This window comes from Giraffa tippelskirchi, chromosome 1 (genome assembly GCF_054371585.1).
Source record: "Giraffa tippelskirchi isolate mGirTip1 chromosome 1, T2T-mGirTip1v1.2.pri, whole genome shotgun sequence".
Taxonomy (NCBI): domain Eukaryota; kingdom Metazoa; phylum Chordata; class Mammalia; order Artiodactyla; family Giraffidae; genus Giraffa; species Giraffa tippelskirchi.
The window spans coordinates 18295856-18314823 of record NC_137275.1 but is presented as its reverse complement, the minus strand read 5'-3'; the positions used below and the strand labels follow the sequence as shown (position 1 = coordinate 18314823).

Sequence of the window (18968 nt, the reverse complement as noted above, 5' to 3'; positions counted from 1 at the left end):
AAGACAATGACATCTACACATTGACTCCCTTCTCTTTTGGTGGACCCATTTTCTAACATCTAGCTGTAAGGGCGTTGGAGAGAGAAGTCATATCACTCTAATGGGGACATTGTCTCAGTTGTAATCTTCCTAATTGCAAGGTTGCTCTTATAGGAACCTGAAGGCAACTTGGGGTGCTGACTCAGCCAAGAGCTTATATTTCAACCTGACTAGCAGGATAGTGTTTAGTGCTTTCAGAGAAGTCACAATCTTTTGTGACTGATGGAGGAAAAGAGGTACGAGAGTGGAAACTACAGCCAAGATGACTCTGTGTTTCTTTGAAAAATATGTTGTCTTCAAAAATTTATGTTCCAAGAGAAGTTCATAATGACTTATGAGTCCTTCTCCTCTCCCTCAGCAACCTCCACCTCCACCCCAAGGAAAACCATCCTTTTCAATTTAAGTCAAATGTCTTAGGATGGTGTAAGATTCTAATTCCTATCCACCAAGAACACTTCCAATTCAAGCAATTCTAAATGCATATGTCATCAAGCCAAAAATGCTCCTGTTAGGTGCTCAGAATGGTACAGAATGTTATAGAACTGAATTCAAATGATTTATAATCCATTCTCTCAGAAAGATGAAGATGTCATGAATACTTAAGTGAACAAAACTAAGAAAACAGAAGACGCAGGTAACAGGAACAAGCTGCCATGTATTTCTGAAGCCTCACATATGGGATCCTGGCCACCATTCCCTCTGGAAAGCTCTTAAAACACATGGGACTGATGCTGGGTGTTCTCAAAATGGCCCAGTTAATTGGTTTAAGTGTGGGTTTGTTTCAAGTTGGAAAATCATGTCACATAACTATCTAATTGCCAATATTTCTTGACATCCTGTTCCCCCTTCCTACAGTTTAGTTTTATTTGGATTTGTAGCAAAGTGGAAATGACTTTCTTCTGAATCCTTACTTGGTCCAAGCTAACATTCCCATTTATTTTCAAGAGGTTCTGAGGATTTCCTGGCTGATGCCACCATTCCCAGAGTTCTCTGGTGCTGCTGGGGATTTCAGTCAATTCCCCGTTGATAACATCCCTGAATGAATCTCACTTTGTGTTTCATCTCCTTGTGCCAGGACCCACCATAGGTTCAGGGACCCTCAAAAATACTTCAAGTTCTTTTAAGATGCTCAAGGTGTGGCTTGAGCCTAGAGACTGGGGGCAGGGAGGTGCTGAGAGAGGACAGACTGGAGAGGCAGGCAGGACCATATCATGGATGGCTGGTGAGCTGCCATGTCCAGGAGTTCTGGTTTATAAGATGGCAGCCATGGGAGGATTTAAAGCAATGGAGTGACTGCACCAGACTTTTGTTTTAGAAAAGAATCCCAGGCTGCCGTGTAAATCACTGAATAGAAGGACCATGGCTGCGGTCATGTTAATGTTCAAAGAAAGTGATGGGCTGAGGTCAGGTAACAAAAGTAGGGATGAAGAGAGGTGGATAAATTCAAGACACAAGCGAAGATAGAAATACTAGTGTTCATGCATGCTCAATCGTGTCTGAATCTTTGCGACCCCACAGACTGTAGCCCACCAGGCTCCTCTGTCCATGGAATTTTCCCAGCAAGAATACTGGAGTGGGTTGCCATTTCCTCCTCTGGGGGATCTTCTCCACCCAGGAATTGAAACTGCATCTCCTACATTGGCAGGCAGATTCTTTACCACCTAGCTGCCTGGGAAACCCAGAAATACTAGCTTGAGAATTTAACAGAATGTTGGAGACGAATCCAAGATTACTCCTGGGAAGCATCTTGGAAGATGGTAATATCATGTGATGAGATGAAAAATAAATAGACATTAGACTGGAGACAGGGATGAGGGCAGGCATGGGGCTCAGTGTTGTAAGATACCAGTGGTGTACCAATAACCATTTCCATCAGGCCCTTGGCCATGCGTGTCTGGAGCTCAGAAGACACATAAAGGGGAGGTGTACAATGGTGAGTTCTCAGTCTAAAAGTCAGTCAATGCTTAGTGTGAACCACTAGTGTGGTTCCCCTTTTGTTGTTGTTCAGTCACTCAGTCATGTCCGACTCTTTGCAACATACCAGGCTTCCTTGTCCTTCACCATCTCCTGGAACATGCTCAAACTCATGTCCATTGAGTTGGTGATGCCATCCAACCATCTCATCCTCTGTCGTCCCCTTCTTCTCCTGCCCTCAATCTTTCCCAGCATTAGGGTCTTTTCCAATGAGTCGGCTCTTCTCATCAGGCGGCCAAAGTCTTGGGGCTTCAGCTTCAGCATCAGTCCTTCCAATGAATATTCAAGCTTGATTTCCTTTAGGATTGACTGGTCAGATCTCCTTGCTGTCCAATGGACTCTCAAGAGTCTTCTCCAGCACCACGATTCAAAAGCATCAGTTCTTCGGTGCTCAGCTTTGGCTAGTGTGGTTCCACTAATGTGAACCACTGGTGTGAACTAGTGAAGCCCTAGCCCACAGGTAGAGTTGCAGCCCTAAACCTGATACAAGGAACTTCTGCAGAGTCACTTCGGCCTGGCCCCGTTCCACTGCTTTTTGGCCAGGCACTGATACTAGCCCTTGACTTCGATTTTGGTTGTGTGTGGTGTGACAGAGGAAGTTCTTTTAGATTTGTGGGGCTGATATCTGTAAGCAGTTGAGACGGGAGAGCAATTGAGACGGCGCTTTCTGGGAAATGAAGGGAACACGAGTGCAGGCAGGAGCTGTGGGGTCTCAAGGCGGGTGTCCCTGTACAGCCTGCCTCTGAAGTCGGAGCACACCAGAGCCTGGCTCCCGGAAGTAGTGGCTGTACCCCCTCAGGTCACTCTTGACCGCATTACTCTGCCTTTGTTTTCTTCTGAGCATCCAGCAGTCTCTGAAATTAGCTTCCTATTGTGTTTCCTTGGTTTACAATCTATCCCCACCCCCACCTCGAGCTAAGCTCTATGAAAGGAGGGTCTCTGGATCATCAGAATCTCCTCAGCGCCCAGATAAGCACCTAGACAAGTACCTGGCACACAGCTGGTGCTTAATAAAGGTTCGTATTCTTGCCTGGGGAATCCCATGGACGGAGGAGCCTGGTGGGCTAAGTCCATAGGGTTGCAATGAGTCAGATGTGACTGAAGCGACTCAGCAAGCACACCCAAGTGCATGAACAATCGAGTCCAGCCTGACAACAGAGCGTGAGGGGTCAGACATAGACCGTTTCCTGAACAGAATTAAGACCCAACGCTACGGCTTCTGCCAAGTAAACGAAATCACATGTTTCAGAGTATTGTATCAAGGACCTTTTGGTCTGTCTCCTTTGCAATGGAATCTTTTGTTTTGAGAAACAATATTGATGCTCTCTGACAAAAGCCAGATTTAAAACACCTGCGAGCTTGTCCTAAAAACAAAACTGAACAAAGGTACAGTATTTCCATCACACACGGAAAAAAGAAAGGAGGAAAATAATTCATTCACCACCACCACCACCACCACAGTGACATGGAAATAACCAAAGAACACACGAAAGCTGTGGCAGGCATTGTGTTTCTGGAACAGTTCGTTAGTGGAAAGAAACGTCTGCAGGTATTTTTATTTTACTGTATGTGTAAAAATAAGTTGCTTATCTCTGACACAAAAGCAGAGGTGTGTGGGAGCCACCCTCCACTGGCTGGTACCAGCTTGTGAGAGCCAACTGTTATGTTTTGAGAACCAGTGCTTAACTGTTGGCAGTTTGAAATCAGCCGTGGTGGGGGTGTTTAGACTAAAGAAATCAGAAAAAAACACATAAATCAGTCTCCTCTCCTCTCAGAGAGCCAGTTGTGACACATTGCTTGACACACCACTGCCTGAACAGTAATTCAAGTGATGGGAATGAGGTGAAACCACTCAGGAGATTATGTGAAGTGAAAAAAGAAGGCCTCAGGATTTCCCTGGTGGTCCAGTGGCTAAGACTCCGTGCTCCCAATGCAGGGTGCCCAGGTTTGATCCCGAAGAGTCTGCATGCCACAACTAAAGATCCTGCATGCTGCAACTAAGACCCAGCACAGCCAAATAAATAAATAAATATAATAAAAAAGAAGGAGAAGGCCTAGGTCAGAAGCCTGGGGAATACCACGATTAAGACAAGCTAGAGGAAGAGGTGGTGAAGAACCCTGGAGTGGTGGGGGAAACCCCCAGACATGGCAGTGACACCGATCTGAAGGGACGAGAAGGTATTTCAGTTGTCACTCTTGCCAAATGCTTCTGGGAGACTGAATTGGTTTGCTAGGGCTGTAGTCGCAAATCACCACAAACTGGGTGGCTTGAACAGTGCACCTGTCATCTTATAGCTCTGGAGGCAAGAAGTCTGAAATCAAGATGTTGGCAAGGCCATGCTCCCCCTGCAGGTGCTGGGGGAGGATCTACTGCAGGCCTTTCCCCCAGCTTCTGGAAGCTTCTCAGAGCAGTACAGCTCCAAGTGCACATGGTGTTCTCTGTGTGCGCGTGTCTGTTTCCAGTTCCCTCTTTTTATAAGGTCATCAGTCATATTGAATGGGGGCCCACTCCATTTCAGTATGAGCAATTTTTAACTAATTATGTCTGCGTGTGTGCATGCTTAATTGCTTCGGTTGTGTCTGACTCTTTGTGACCCTACCAGGCTCCTCTGTCCATGGAATTCTCCAGGCAAGAATACTGGAGTGGGTAGCCATTTCCTACTCCAGGGGATCTTCCCGACCCAGGGATCCAACCCGTGTCTCCTGCATTGGCAGGCGGGTTCTTTACCACTGCACCAGCTGAGAAGCCCAATTGTGTCTGCAATGACATTTTTTCCAAATAAGGTCACAGACTGAGGTATATCAGGAATGAGGACTTCAACATAGGAACTATAGCGGGGCCATGCAGATATTCAACCCAAAACAGAGACAAGTAAGACAAGGATTGAAAGGTATTTAGTGTATTTCTCAATAAATGAAGGTCACTGATCATATATTGGGCTTCCTTGGTAGCTTAGGTGGTAAAGAATCTGCCTGTAATGCGGGAGACCTGGGTTTGATCCCTGGGTTGGGAAGGTCCCCTGGAGGAGGGAATGGCTACCCACTCCAGTATTCTGACCTGGAGAATTCCATGGACTGTATAGATTCCATGGATCTTATATTAAGTGAAACTTAAAAATGCATTCCAATATACATTAGATGTAGACAAATACTGTTTGAATCCACTTAGACAAAGTTCCTAGAATAGTCAAAATCATAGAAAGTACATTGGTAGATGCCAGGGGCCGAGGGGGTAGGGCGGATGGGGAGTTAGTGTTTAAAGGGTACAGAGTTTCAATGTAGGAAGGTGGAAATTTCAGGAGATAGATGATGGGGAGAGCTGCACAACCACGTGAATGTACTTAGTGCCACTGAACTGTACAGTTAAACATGGTTAAAATTGTTGTTGTTTAGTCAATAAGTTGTGTCTGACTCTTTTTCGACCCCATGGACTGTAGCCCTAAAGGATCCTCTGTCCATGGGATTTCCCAGGCAAGAATACTGGAGTGGGTTGCCATTTCCTTCTCCAGGGGATCTTCCCAACCCAGGGATCAAACCCGTGTCTCCTGCATTGGCAAGTGGATTCTTTACTTCTGAGCCACCAGGGAAGCCCCATGGTTAAAATGTGTGTGTTAGTCGCTCAGTTGTGTCTGACTCTTTGCGACCCTGTGGACTGTAGCCCACCAGGCTCCTCTGTCCATGGAATTCTCCAGGCAAGGATACTGGAGTGATTTGCCATTTCCTCCTCCACATGGTTAAAATAGTATGTTTTATATGACTTTTACCACAATTTTTAAAAAAAGCTCGAAAAAGTAAGGTCACTGATGATGTTGGAGAGATTGATTTTTTGACACGATGATGAGGTCATCATGCGGGTGGAACACAGAAAGCACTACCAGTTAGAAAGGCTGCAAACAGGAGGAGAAAGAGAGCAGTGACTGCACAGGTGCTTGAGAGGGGAAAAATTTGATGTTTCTATGCTAAGAAGTGGAGAAGGCAATGGCACCCCACTCCAGTGTTCTTGCCTGGAGAATCCCAGGGACGGGGGAGCCCGGTGGGCTGCCGTCCATGGGGTCGCAAAGAGTCGGACACGACTGACACGACTTAGCAGCAGCAGCAGCATGCTAAGAAGAAGGATCCAATAATAAGGGAGAGGTAAAAGATACAGGAGAGAGAAGAGATGAGTGCTACAGCAAAGTTCTTGGGGAGGCAGGAGTGGACAGGAGCAACAGCAGAGCTAGAAGAACTGGCCTGAGAAGAGAGAAAGGAAGAAAGCTAGACATATCCATGCTATACATGTAGGTTTGATGGCAGGAAGAAAAGGAAGTTCCTGTCTGAAAGTGAAAGTGAAAGTTGCTCAGTTGTGTCCAACTCTGTGCAACCCCATGGACTATACAGTCCATGGAATTCTCCAGGCCAGAATACTGGAGTGGGTAGCCTTTCCCTTCCCCAAGGGGATCTTCCCAACCCAGGGAGTGAACCCAGGTCTCTCGAATTGCAGGCGGATTCTTTACCAGCTGAGCCACAAGGGAAGCCCAAGAATACTGGAGTGGGTAGCCTATCCCTTCTCCAGCAGATCTTCCCGACCCAGAAATTGAACTGGGGGTCTCCTGCATTGCAGGTGGATTCCTTACCAGCTGAGCTATCAGGAAAGCCCAAGTTCCAGTCTAGTGACTTCATTTTCTTCAGGAATGAGAAATTTGGTCATAGGCTAAGAGTGATGAGTTGGAGGTGGGATCAAAGATATGAAGGAAGTGGAGAATGAGAGAGGCAGGGAAAAGCATGACGAAGTAGCATTAAAGACCAAGTTAGTCTGGGGGCTTCCCTGGTTGGTTCAGTGGTAAAGAATCCACCTGCCAATGCAGGAGACACCGGTTCGATTCCTAATTGGGAAAGATTTCACATGCTACAGAACAACTAAGCCACAACTATTGAGCCTGTGCTCTAGAGCCTGGGAGCTACAACTACTGAAGCCTGTGCGCCCTAGAGCCTGTTCTCTGCAACAAGAGAAACCACCACAACGAGAAGCCTTCGCACCACAACTAGAGAAAAATCCGGGCAGCAAGGAAGACCCAGCACAGCCATAAATAAATAAATTAAATTATAAAAAAAACCTTGGCCACTTACTTAAATTTTTTTTTTTTTAAGGAGCAATTAAATCTGGAGGCCAGGAATTTCCAATGCAGCATCAATCCATGTGGCTGGGAGATTCCCCTTTGTCCCTAAGAGTGTAATAGCCCAGCTACACAGGGTGTTCATTGAGACAGGAAGCAGAGCCAAATACCTAAAACTGGTTTATTAATATGCATGACTATTCGTGATTAGGGCTTCCCTTGTGGCTCAGCTGGGAAAGAATCTGCCTACAATGCAGGAGACCTGGGCTCGATCCCTGGGTTGGGAAGATCCCCTGGAGAAGGGAAAGGCTACCCACTCCAGTATTCTGGCCTGGAGAATCCCATGGACTGTATAGTCCAGGGGGTTGCAAAGAGTCAGACACAACTGATCAACTTCACTTTCACTTTCATTCGTGATTAGGTAATATTTTCCATTGCCAGACTTTATGGCCACCTTATAGATTCCCAAAATTATAAAAGGGAAAATATAAAAAAATATTCCTTTTATATTTAAAAAAAAGGGAAAATATAGCTAGACTAAGCTAGGTTTGGGTTTTAGCAAGAAGAAAAATGAGACAGGAGATTGGGAGTGTTATCATAAGAATGACTCATGGAGTAAACCGAGAGGCCTAAATCAGATATGGAAGGAATAGAAAAAGAAAGAGGCTGTTTAGTAGAGGTACTTAAAAAATAGTTGTACTGGGACCCACAGAGTCAAAAAAAGCTAAGAGAGTGAGGAGTATAGTCCAAGAATAGAAGTTTTAAGAGTTCAGATGTTGAAAGGTTCTTAGTGATGGAAAGAGTCAAGCCACGGACATGGCATCAGGTGGCTGAAATGAAGCGGTGTGTGCTAGGAAACTGGCTCCCACCTCCCAGAAAACTGCCCTGCTTTGTTTTTTGGGGGTTTTTTGCATTTAACAATTGCCATGATGTAAATATCCCCTTCAGAGCTGATTTCAAGATAATGGTACCGATGTCACTGAATGTGGAGTTGGGAAGAAATGAACACATTTCACAAGCCAGTGGAAGCTGGTTCCAGTAAAACACTGAGTGAAGATTATTAGAAAATGCGGATGTGAAGAAACTGAGAGACAGTATTCGAGTGAACTTGAAGTTACCTAGGAAGGTGGTGGGGCGTGGGAGTGCAGAGGAAACTATCAGTGCTGATCGTCAATAAGGAGGAGTAAGTAAGGGAGCAGATGCAGTGGTAAGGAGCAGGCGAGGAGAGCCAGGCGTGGAGACAGTGAACCTCACACGGATCAGGACAGTCCTCTCCAGCGGGCAGCAATTTTCCAAACTGAATGTTTTAGACACTTTGCATAGATTATTTCACTTCATCCCCAAACAACCCAAAGAGGCAGCTCTCTTTATTACTCTCATTTTACAGACAAGGAACCTGAACAAAACGAGGCTAGGTCATCTGCCCAAGGTAACAAGCCACTGGGGATTTGAACCACAGCAATCTGGAGTTCAAACCAGTGGGCAATGATCTAGAAGCTGCCCTGGGTAATGGGAAGGGGCTGCAGTGTTGGACAAGGCACAGCTTCTACTCCAGAGGGCTACTTCAGAGGAGTAGCATCTATTTCTCCACTCGGGTCTTCAGAGAAGAGCTCAGTTTGAGTTAAGGCAAAAAAGAAGCAGGAATATTCTCCAAGGAGGGTGCAGCAGGGTTACCATGCAAAGGGCTCCAGGCTGCATGGTGAATGGTTTGGGAGGGAAGGGAACAGTGAGCACTGTTCAACCAGGGAGTCTCAGGGATCAAAACATATGAGCCTATGGCTTATGACTGTCCTCAGTTGTCTTGTTGGCTATGGTTCTTTCTTTCAGCAACAGGCACACAGAGTGAAGTGTTAGTTGCTCAGTCATGTCCGACACTTGGCGACTCCATGAACTGGAACCCACCAGGCTCCTCTGTCCATGGAATTCTCCAGGCAAGAATAATAGAGTGGGTTGCCATTCCCTTCTCCAGGGGATCTTCCCAACCCAGGGATCAAACCCATATCTCCTGCATTGTAGCGGATTCTTTACTGTCTGAGCCACGAGGGAAGCAAACATCAGTTATCCAAACATTCATTTGGTATTGCTGATAAGTGCTTTTCCCGAGATGAAAAACAACTTTGTCAGTGAAGACAAAGGAATCTGATTATTGAAAGTTACAAATAAGTATTTGTCAAATTAGCAAAAGGGGATGCACTTTGCTGAAATAAAATAAGCAAACCATTTTTCTTTTTTTGGTCATGTCATGAAGCATGTGGGATCTAGTTCCCTGATTAGTGATGGAACCTGGGCCCCCTGCATTGGGAGCTCCGAATCTTAACCACTGGAACCAGAGTTCTAATTCTTTTGAAAAGCAAACACAGCTGCATTTTTACTGCATAGTCACTGTGTAGCACCACTGTTTTTTTCTCTGTAGCACTCCTGATTTCTACCACTGGCTCAGTACTCTAATTTTTATCTTGAATTAGTGAACTGTGCTTGATATGTGTCTTGATTGAAATGTGGCTGGCTGCACTGCCAAGATGGTAACCACATGCGGTAACCCTTGAAATGCGGCTAGTCTGAACTGAGACATGCTGTGAATATAAAATATACACCATATTTCTTTGAAGACTTGGTTCAAAAATCAATGTAAAATATCTCATTAATATTTTGTATTGATTGTATGTTGAATGATAATAATCTGGATACTTTTGTATTAAGCAAAATATAATATTAAAATTAGTTCTTCCTGTTTCTTTCTACCTTTTTTAAGTATGGCTACTAGAAAACTTTAAATTATATTCCAAGGCTTGCACATGAGGCCCACATTCTATTTCTATTGAGTTGCGTGAGTCTCTGTCCTTCCATCTTTGAGAACCAGATCTTCGGGCTTAGGAAGTTTTTGCCTGGGTTGTTGAGGAGTTTCCTCCGGGAAGAGGGCAAACTGAAAAGATGCTCCTTTCTGATTCTAGATTGTTCTTTCACCGGCATTGAAGTTCTGTGTACTCCATGTTCTTTAACTGCAAATGTGGGAAACAAACAAACAAACCCCAAAACACCTCTGTTTGCCATTATGGGAAAGCAGAACCGGACCCATCTGACTGAATTTGCTGAGGTCTCTTTTGAAGTACAGTCAAGGTATGGGCCTTGAGTTTCCTACTCCCAATTCCTTCCATCAGTCGTCTCAGTTTTTTTCCAGACAATCTTTTTCTCCCATCCCTCCTCTGCTGCCTTTAAAAAAATATAAACTGCTTTACTTTCTTTTTGTGTCCTTGTGTCTGTGCAATTAGCATCTGGTTTCAAATCCTGCTGCTTCATCTCATAGCTGGCTGACCATGGGCAAGCTGTTGGATCTCCCTAAGATTCAACCTCTTCATTTTAAAAATGGGGATAATAATAGTCCCGACCTTAGAGTTTTGTAGCAAGGACTAAATGAATTAATACCCAGGAGATGCTTAGAACAGGGACTGGCCTGTGTCAACAGCGCAATGAGTGTCAGCTATTTTTATAATCCTTTCCTTCTTAGTATTTCAGCTTTTATCTGCTCAGCTCTTCACCCAAGCAGTTAACTTTTGAGGAAATGAAATACAAAAATGCCCATGTGACTCTCTGCTCCTGCGACAGATAAGCCCTGGGTTGTCTTCTGAGATGGAAGCTAAATATTTCGTCTTCTGAGATGACCAGGTCACTTTGGGCACTGTGCCAACCACCCTGGGGAGATGGACCCGCCACAAGCTCTAATTCAGAAGCTCTGTCCTAGGTGAGAAGGGGAGGGAGCTTCTGCCTCCTGAAGTGGAGTCTTTAAGGTCTCAGATGAGAATTGCATGGATATTCCTGCAGATGCCTCTGGGAGTAGACGTGGAAGACAGCCCCTGCTCAGGGAAGGGACCTAGAGGGGTTGGGAGCCAGCCCTGGAGCCCTTGTGAACAACAATACTCTGTGTTTTGTAAACAAACAGTTTTATTAATTGCACTCTATACTGTTTTAGTTTTCATTATCCTCCAGCCTTTAACAAAAAGGTGGAGACCAGTGGGGGAAGAAAGAGTGCTATGAGAAATTAAGAGATGCATTTAAAAAGAGGGGAGGGTATCCCACTCACTAAATCACAGGATGGAAGTTGTGTGTGTGTGTTTGGGACTGGGACTGGGGCGGGGGCAGAAGCGGGGGAGAGCCTTCTTTGTGAGTTGGTTAGCTTGATTGCAGGGTGATCAGACCTGAACCCCAAAAGTCATACTTCAGGGGTTTTTTTGGACTTGTTTCCCCAGGAAGGGATCCTCAAATGCTCTTCCTTGGGGAGGGGAGGGGAGGTGAGGTTATATGCTGGCCACAGTAGCAGTAAAGGACTTAAGTTCTCACCTTTCAGCAAATGATTATTTACTTAGTCTTTCTGTTTGCAGTAAGGTATCTCCCATTCTCTCTTCTCCTATCACATCCTCCTGCCCCTCACATCCCTGCTAGGCCGGGGGTCCTCACATATGGAGCCCTGTAGCCCAGTGTTTCTCCAGAGTAATCTTTCTGTCTCTCAACCAGCACCAGGGGCTGCCTGGTATCAGCTCACTATGGGTAAGGGGAAGGGCGCAAAGTGGGAACTCCTTCCCACCAGGAAATTCTTGGTGGAAAGATAGAGGTTAATGACCATTAAAAGAAATCCACAGAGAACTGATCATGGTTAGCAAAAACTCACCAATTTCTAGGAAGCAATTAACAAAAAAAGCAATTACATTAAACAAAAAAACAATTAAACAAAAGAAGCAATTAAATTTTGAGCACTGTCAAACATTATGTTAAGTACTTATTTATTATCTCATCAAATGCTCATCACAATCCTACAAGAAGGTTTTAGAAGTTCCACTCTAAAGTTGAAGAAATTGAAGCTTGGAGTTGCCACTGCTAAGTCGCTTCAGTCGTGTCCGACTCTGTGCGACCCCATAGACGGCAGCCCACCAGGCTCCCCTGTCCCTGGGATTCTCCAGGCAAGAACACTGGAGTGGGTTGCCATTTCCTTCTCCAATGCATGAAAGGGAAAAGTGAAAGTGAAGTCGCTCGGTCGTGTCCGACTCTTTGCGACCCCATGGACTGCAGCCCACGAGGCTCCTCCGTCCACGGGGTTTTCCAGGCAAGAGTACTGGAGTGGGGTGCCATTGCCAAGCAACCTGTAAAAACCAAGCCAACGGGTTTTGACAGAGTTGGGAATCAAGGCTGGTCTCAGTGTCATCTGCTTTTATTTGCATAGTGCTGCTGCTGCTGCTTAGTCACTCAGCCGTGTCTGACTCTGTGAGACCCCATGGACTGTAGCCCTCCAGGCTCCTGTGTCCATGGAATTACCCAGGCAAGAATACTGGAGTGGGTAGCTATTCCCTTCCCTAGAGATCCTGCCGACCCAGGGATCAACCAGGTCTCCCGAATTGCAGGCAGATTCTTTACCTCTGAGCCCTATTTGCATAATAAATAGCTAGAATTAGCAATAGCAGCAGAAGGTCACCTGTAGCTGTTTGGCAATGGCAGGAATCCCAGTTGTTTGAGTTGGGTGAGAGGTGTGGCATTCTCTGGAGGCCCTCATGACCCAGATGAATGGCCTAGATGACCTGGGTCTGGCAGTGCCCTATCTCAGGATCAGCTTACACTCACCGGCAGGGGCCAGGGAACCTGCCTACACCAGGCTCAGTCTTCCTCAAAGGAGAAAAAATTTACAGCTAATAAAGCAATGCCACATTTTGCAGCCTCATCTTGGAGAGAGAGCTTTTTGTTAAGGCTCTGTAAGTCACTGTAATAATCTCCCAGGTGTCACTGATGTAACATTAAATTTTTTTAAATGACTGTATTATGGAAAATTTCTGTACCCAGGGCACGATTTTGCTGTGAACCTAAAACTACCCTTTAAAAGTTTTATTGGGACTTTCCTGGTGATTCAGTGGCTGAGACTCCTCGCTCACAATGTAAGGGGCGGGTGTTCCATCCTTGGTCTGGGAGCTGGACCCCACACGCTGCAACTAAAAATCCCGCGTGTTTATGCAGCCAAATAAATAAACATTAAAAAAATAAAAGTTTTACTATAGAATAATAAGTAAGTTTATTCTCCTTGACGGCCTTTTCCACCTCCTCCTTCTTTCTTTAACCTTCCTACCAGCGTGTGAGACCGAAGCCTGGCACAGTGTTACTTGTCCTACACTGGGCAGCAAATTCAAGCGCTCAACGCGCTCCAGGTGCGCTTGACGGATCCCCTCCTGCCGGCGAGTTTCTGGGGCAGATGGAAAGTTTCTTTTCTCAATTTGTCCCCTAATATCTAGCCGTCAGTTGGCGCTCAGGCACCACTTGCTGAATGAATGAAGGCGGGAAAGGGCGGTTCGGGGGACCCAGCAGCGGGGGTGGGCTGGGGAGAGACAGAGAGAGAAAGGAGAGAGAGATGGTGAGAAGGTCCTGGAGTAAAGAGAGGAGGAGTGGCCGGCGGGCCGGCCGTGGACGTCAGGAGACCAAGAGCGAGGAGGCCAGGGACCCGCAGGCCGGCACTTACCCCAGGAAGGTGAGGAAGCGCGGGTCCGTGGCCAGGTTGGCGTCGATGGTGAAGGACAGGAACGCGGGACTCACCAGGTGCAGCGGCCGCTCGGTGGAGAACTCGAGCTCCGCGGTGTCGTCGGCCGGCGCGGCTGCGGCTAGGGCGCCCGGGGAGCAGGGACCCAGCGGCCCCAGGAGCAGCAGCAGCAGCAGCGGCGGCCGCAGCCCCGCCTTCCCGCGCGCGAGCATCCCCGGCTCACCTGGCCGCCCCTCCCGCCGGCTGCACGCAGCCAGCGCCGAGACCTTGCGCACTTCCTCCCGCCGGGGGCGCGGCGTCCTTTCCTTCGGTCCTCCCCGTCTGCCTCCTCCCCTCACCCCTCCCACCGCGCCCGCCTCCCGGCTTACTCCCGCTTCCCGGTACGCTTTCCCCCACGGTGGCTGTGTCACGTCCACTTACGAAATCACCCACACCCGTTCGAAGGGTGCGGACCTGGCCCGGAGCCAAGCGTCCGGAGGCCCCGGAGAGGGAGCTCCCGGGGAGGAGCGCTGGGCACCCCGGACCTGGCTCCCTGAAGCATGAAGTCAGCGAAAAGGCCAGCGGTTCCTCCTTCCAGGTCCTCCCCGTGGCGCCCACCGGGTCTTCTGACTTCAACTAAAGCCTCCAGTGAGCATACATCGCTTCGCTCTCGCCTGGCTTTGGAACACTTGCCTGTCACTCAGTGTCCCACTCTTTGCGACCCCGTAGACTGGGGCCCGCCGGGGACCTCTGTCCTCTGTCCATGGGATTCTCCAGGCAAGAAAACGAGTGGGTTCCCAGTCCCTTCTCCAGGGGATTTTCCCGACCCAGGAATCAAACCAGGGTCTCCTGAATTGTAGGCGGACTCTTTACCATCTGAGCCACTGAAAGTGAAAGTCGCTCAGTCAGGACTCATTGCGACCCCTATGGACTATACAGTCCATGGAATTCTCCAGGCCAGAATACTGGAGTGGGTAGCCTTTCCCTTCTCCAGGGGATCTTCCCAACCCAGGGATGGAACCCAGGTATCCCGCATTGCGGGCGTATTCTTTACCATCTGAGCCAGAAGGGAAGCACAAGAATACTGGAGTGGGCAGCCTAGCCCTTCTTCAGCGAATCTTCCCAATGACAGAATCCAACCTGGGTCTCCTGCATTGCAGGCGGATTCTTTACTAACTGAGCTATGAGGGAAGCCGTTAGAGCTTGCCAAAATCTGATTAACTGTGTGTCCTCTGGCCGGAGTGCTGTTTCCCAGTCATCTTACTGTCGCCTGAAAAACATCTGACCTCGGCATTAGCTAACCTACACCTGGAAAGAGATCAAAACTCCAAACATTTCTTATCAATTTCTCATGAAAACAATATTTAGCAGAGCATTGAAGTATTCGGTGCTCCAACATCTGAAACTCAGGATGTAAAGCCATACAACATGGTCAACACCAAAATCAGATTGATTATATTCTTAGCAGCCAAAGATGGAGAAGCTCTATACAGTCAGCAAAAACAAGATCTGGAGCTGACTGTGGCTCAGATCATGAACTCCTTATTGCCAAATTCAGACTTAAATTGAAGAAAGTAGGGAAAACCACTAGACCATTCAGTATGACCTAAATCAAATCCCTAACAATTATACAATGGAAGTGACAAATAGATTTAAGGGACTAGATCTGATAGACAGAGTGCCTGATGAACTATGGACGGAGGTTCATGACATTGTACAGGAGACAGGGATCAAGACCATCCTCAAGAAAAAGAAATGCAAAAAAGCAAAATGGCTGTCTGAGGAGGCCTTACAAATAGCTGGGAAAAGAAGGGAAGCAAAAAGCAAAGGAGAAAAGGAAAGATACACCCATTTGAATGCAGAGTTCCAAAGAATAACAAGGAGAGATAAGAAAGCCTTCATCAGCGATCAGTGCAAAGAAATAGAGGAAAACAATAGAATGGGAAAGACTAGAGATCTCTTCAAAAAAAATTAGAGACACCAAGGGAACATTTCATGAAAAGATGGGCTCAAAAAGGACAGAAATGGTATGGACTGAACAGAAGCAGAAGATGTTAGAAGAGGTGGCAAGAATACACAGAAGAACTGTACAAAAAAGATCTTCATGACCCAGATAATCATGATGGTGTGATCACTCACCTAGAGCCAGACATCCTGGAATGTGAAGTCAAGTGGGCCTTAGGAAGCATCACTACAAACAAAGCTAGTGGAGGTGATGGAATTCCAGTTGAGCTATTTCAAATCCTCAAAGATGATGCTGTGAAAGTGCTGCACTCAATATGCCAGCAAATCTGGAAAACTCAGTAGTGGCCACAGGACTGGAAAAGGTCAGTTTTCATTCCAATCCCAAAGAAAGGCAATGCCAAAGAATGCTCAAACTATTGGACAATTGCACTCATCTCACAGCTACCAAAGTAATGCTCAAAATTTTCCAAGCCAGGCTTCAACAATACGTGAACCATGAACTTCCAGATGTTCAAGCTGGTTTTAGAAAAGGCAGAGGAACCAGAGATCAAATTGCCAACATCCACTGGATCATCAAAAAAGCAAGAGAGTTCCAGAAAAACATCTATTTCTGCTTTATTGACTATGCCAAAGCCTTTGACTATGTGGATCACAACAAACTGTGGAAAATTCTGAAAGAGATGGGAATACCCGACCACCTGACTTGCCTCTTGAGAAACCTGTATGTAGGTCAGGAAGCAACAATTAGAACTGGACATGGAACAACAGACTGGTTCCAAATAGGAAAAGGAGTACGTCAAGGCTGTATATTGTCACCCTGCTTATTTAACTTACATGCAGAGTACATCGTGAGAAACGCTGGGCTGGAAGAAACACAAGCTGGAATCAAGACGGCCAGGAGAAATATCAATAACCTCAGATATGCAGATGACACCACCCTTATGGCAGAAAGTGAATAACTAAAGAGCCTGTTGATGAAAGTGAAAGAGGAGAGTGAAAAAGTTGGCTTAAAGCTCAACATTCAGAAAACTAAGATCATGGCATCCGGTCCCATCACTTCATGGCAAATAGATGGGGAAACAGTGGAAACAGTGGCTGACTTTATTTTTTTGGGTTCCAAATTCACTGCAGATTGTGATTGCAGCCATGAAATTAAAAGACGCTTACTCCTTGGAAAGAAAGTCATGACCAACCTAGATAGCACATTAAAAAGCAGAGACATTACTTTGCCAACAAAGGTCCGTCTAGTGTAGGCTATGGTTTTTCCAGTAGTCATGTATGGATGTGAGAGTTGGACGGTGAAGAAAGCTGAGCGCCAAAGAATTGATGCTTTCAAACTGTGGTGTTGGAGAAGACTCTTGAGAGTCCCTTGGACTGCAAAGAGATCCAACCCGTCATTCCTAAAGGAAAGCAGTCCTGAATATTCATTGGAAGGACTGATGTTGAAGCTGAAACTTCATTATTTTGGCCACCTGATGGGAAGATCTGACTCATTGGAAAAGACCCTGATGCTGGGAAAGATTGAAGGCGGGAGGAGAAGGGGATGACAGAGGATGAGATGCTTGGATGGCATCACCAACTCAATGGACATGAGTTTGAGTAAACCTTGGGAATTGGTGATGGACCGGGAGGCCTGGGGTGCTGCAGTCCATGGGGGTCAAAAAGAGTCGACTGCGTGACTGAACTAAACTGAACTGAAAGCCATACAAATCAGGGGTAGCGACTGTCCCTTGAATGTGCATCCTTTGCCAAGTTTCCTCTCGATGCATTTGTCTTTAGCTGTTGGCCAAATTTTTCTTCGGTTTCCCTTTGATCCCTACACTGATAATTTGTTATTGAAGGAGGAAACAGAACAGGCTCCATCTTGAAAGCAGGACTCCATCTTGGGCTGGACTGTGGACTTTGAGCTATATTCCCAGTATGTATGGAAACGACATACCAGCTGGAAATCCAAGCCCCTGGAACCCGTCACCTAAAAGAATACCCTAATTATCTGTGTAACCAAATAGAATCATACATTCTATTATGCTTATTGGAGTATGACCACAGTCCTATTTATAATTGTCCACTGTTAACTACCTAGGCTTAAGGCATATGAATCACAGGTTAACTTGAATTGTATCTTTTTTTCCCTTTGTTCAGACTTGTTTCAGGGAATTTGGGGAAGTGGGTTTGGGCACATACACTTAGGGTATATAAGGTTTTCCCAAAAACTGGTCAGGGTCCTTGGCTAAGAGGAGACTCTACCTTGAGCCCGCTGGTGTAATAAACTGCACTCCACTCTCTGCATTGTCCTTCTGAGTGAGTTTGTTTCCTGGAACGTGTGGCTACAACATTATAATAAGTACCACGTGCTTGCATGGGTGCCTGCTCAGTTGTTGGACTTTTTGGGACTCCATGGACTGGTCTTCTCAGGCGGCACAGTGGTAAAGAATCTGCCTGCAATGCAGGGGTCTTGGGTATGATCCCTGGGTTGGGAATATTCCTTGGAGGAGGAAATGGCAACCCACTCCAGTATATATGCCTGGAAAATCCCATGGACAGAGGAGCCTGGCTGGCTACAGTCCATGGGGTTGCAAAGAGCTGGAGGTGACTGAGCACACCTGGGAAGCCCAGCCATGCGCTTGGGATTGACTATGTGCCTGGTACCATGAGAGATGCTTTACCTGTCTTCTCACTTACTCCCACAACACTGATAAGTGGGTATTATCCTCATTTTACACGTGAGCACCCAAGCTCTGAGACATTGACATTTCCAAGTGTCAGAATCTGGATGGGAAAGCAGTTATAGAATCCAGAGGAAACAGCAGCCTGTCTCAGCTGAAATGTTAACTTCCTCGAAGACTCTGTCTGAATCTCCAGGCAGCTGAATTCCCCCATGACACACTCTTGCAGCATCCTGAACTTGATAGAACTTAAACCATATCTGTTAGTATTGCTCCCCTGTTGGCCTCACCTGCTGAATTATAAACTCCAGAGATGGGGGTTTGTTTTGCCTACTGCATTCATGGAAGCTCAAGTCACCCTCACATCAATCAATGATGAGTAAGCAAATGACACCAAAACCCTTAGAATTTTCTGCTTAGATTGTGCCTCCAATAAAGCAACAAGTACAAATGGATTATTCTGAAATTTATATCTAATTTTCACAGATCTGTCTATTCTTAAGCAATTTAGAAGTTTTTGGGTTTTTTTTCATCCACACCATGGGGCTTGCAAGATCTTAGATCCCCAAGATAGATGAAACCCGGGCCTCAGTAGCAAAAATTCTAAGTCCTAACCACTGGGCCTCCAAATTCTCATTAAAAATTAAATGTATAGTTAATTGAGGAAGGTTACAGTTTGGATATTTTACATGTGTATGTATCCATTACTTAGTAATTTTACTATCTGAATCAGGTTCATATCCT

General features: G+C 46.2%; 1 protein-coding gene and 1 long non-coding RNA gene across 4 annotated transcripts in view; one reads left to right on the top strand and one right to left on the bottom strand.

Annotated features, from left to right (window-relative positions):
* Positions 1 to 11833, top strand: part of LOC145542812 (uncharacterized) — a 36377-nt gene extending 24544 nt beyond the window's left edge. Inside the window, exons 2-3 of the long non-coding RNA XR_014080154.1 lie at positions 10058 to 10223; positions 10612 to 11833. This is a non-coding gene — a long non-coding RNA (uncharacterized LOC145542812). The remainder of the gene's footprint in view (positions 1 to 10057; positions 10224 to 10611) is intronic.
* The window catches only part of HPSE (heparanase), a 42100-nt gene extending 28239 nt beyond the window's left edge, over positions 1 to 13861 (bottom strand). For all 3 annotated transcript variants that reach the window (XM_081582344.1, XM_081582358.1, XM_081582355.1), the window contains exon 1: positions 13597 to 13861. In XM_081582344.1, the coding sequence (XP_081438470.1) occupies positions 13597 to 13826 (230 nt within the window). In that variant the 5' untranslated portion in view covers positions 13827 to 13861. The remainder of the gene's footprint in view (positions 1 to 13596) is intronic.
* Between the last annotated feature and the right edge of the window lie 5107 nt (positions 13862 to 18968).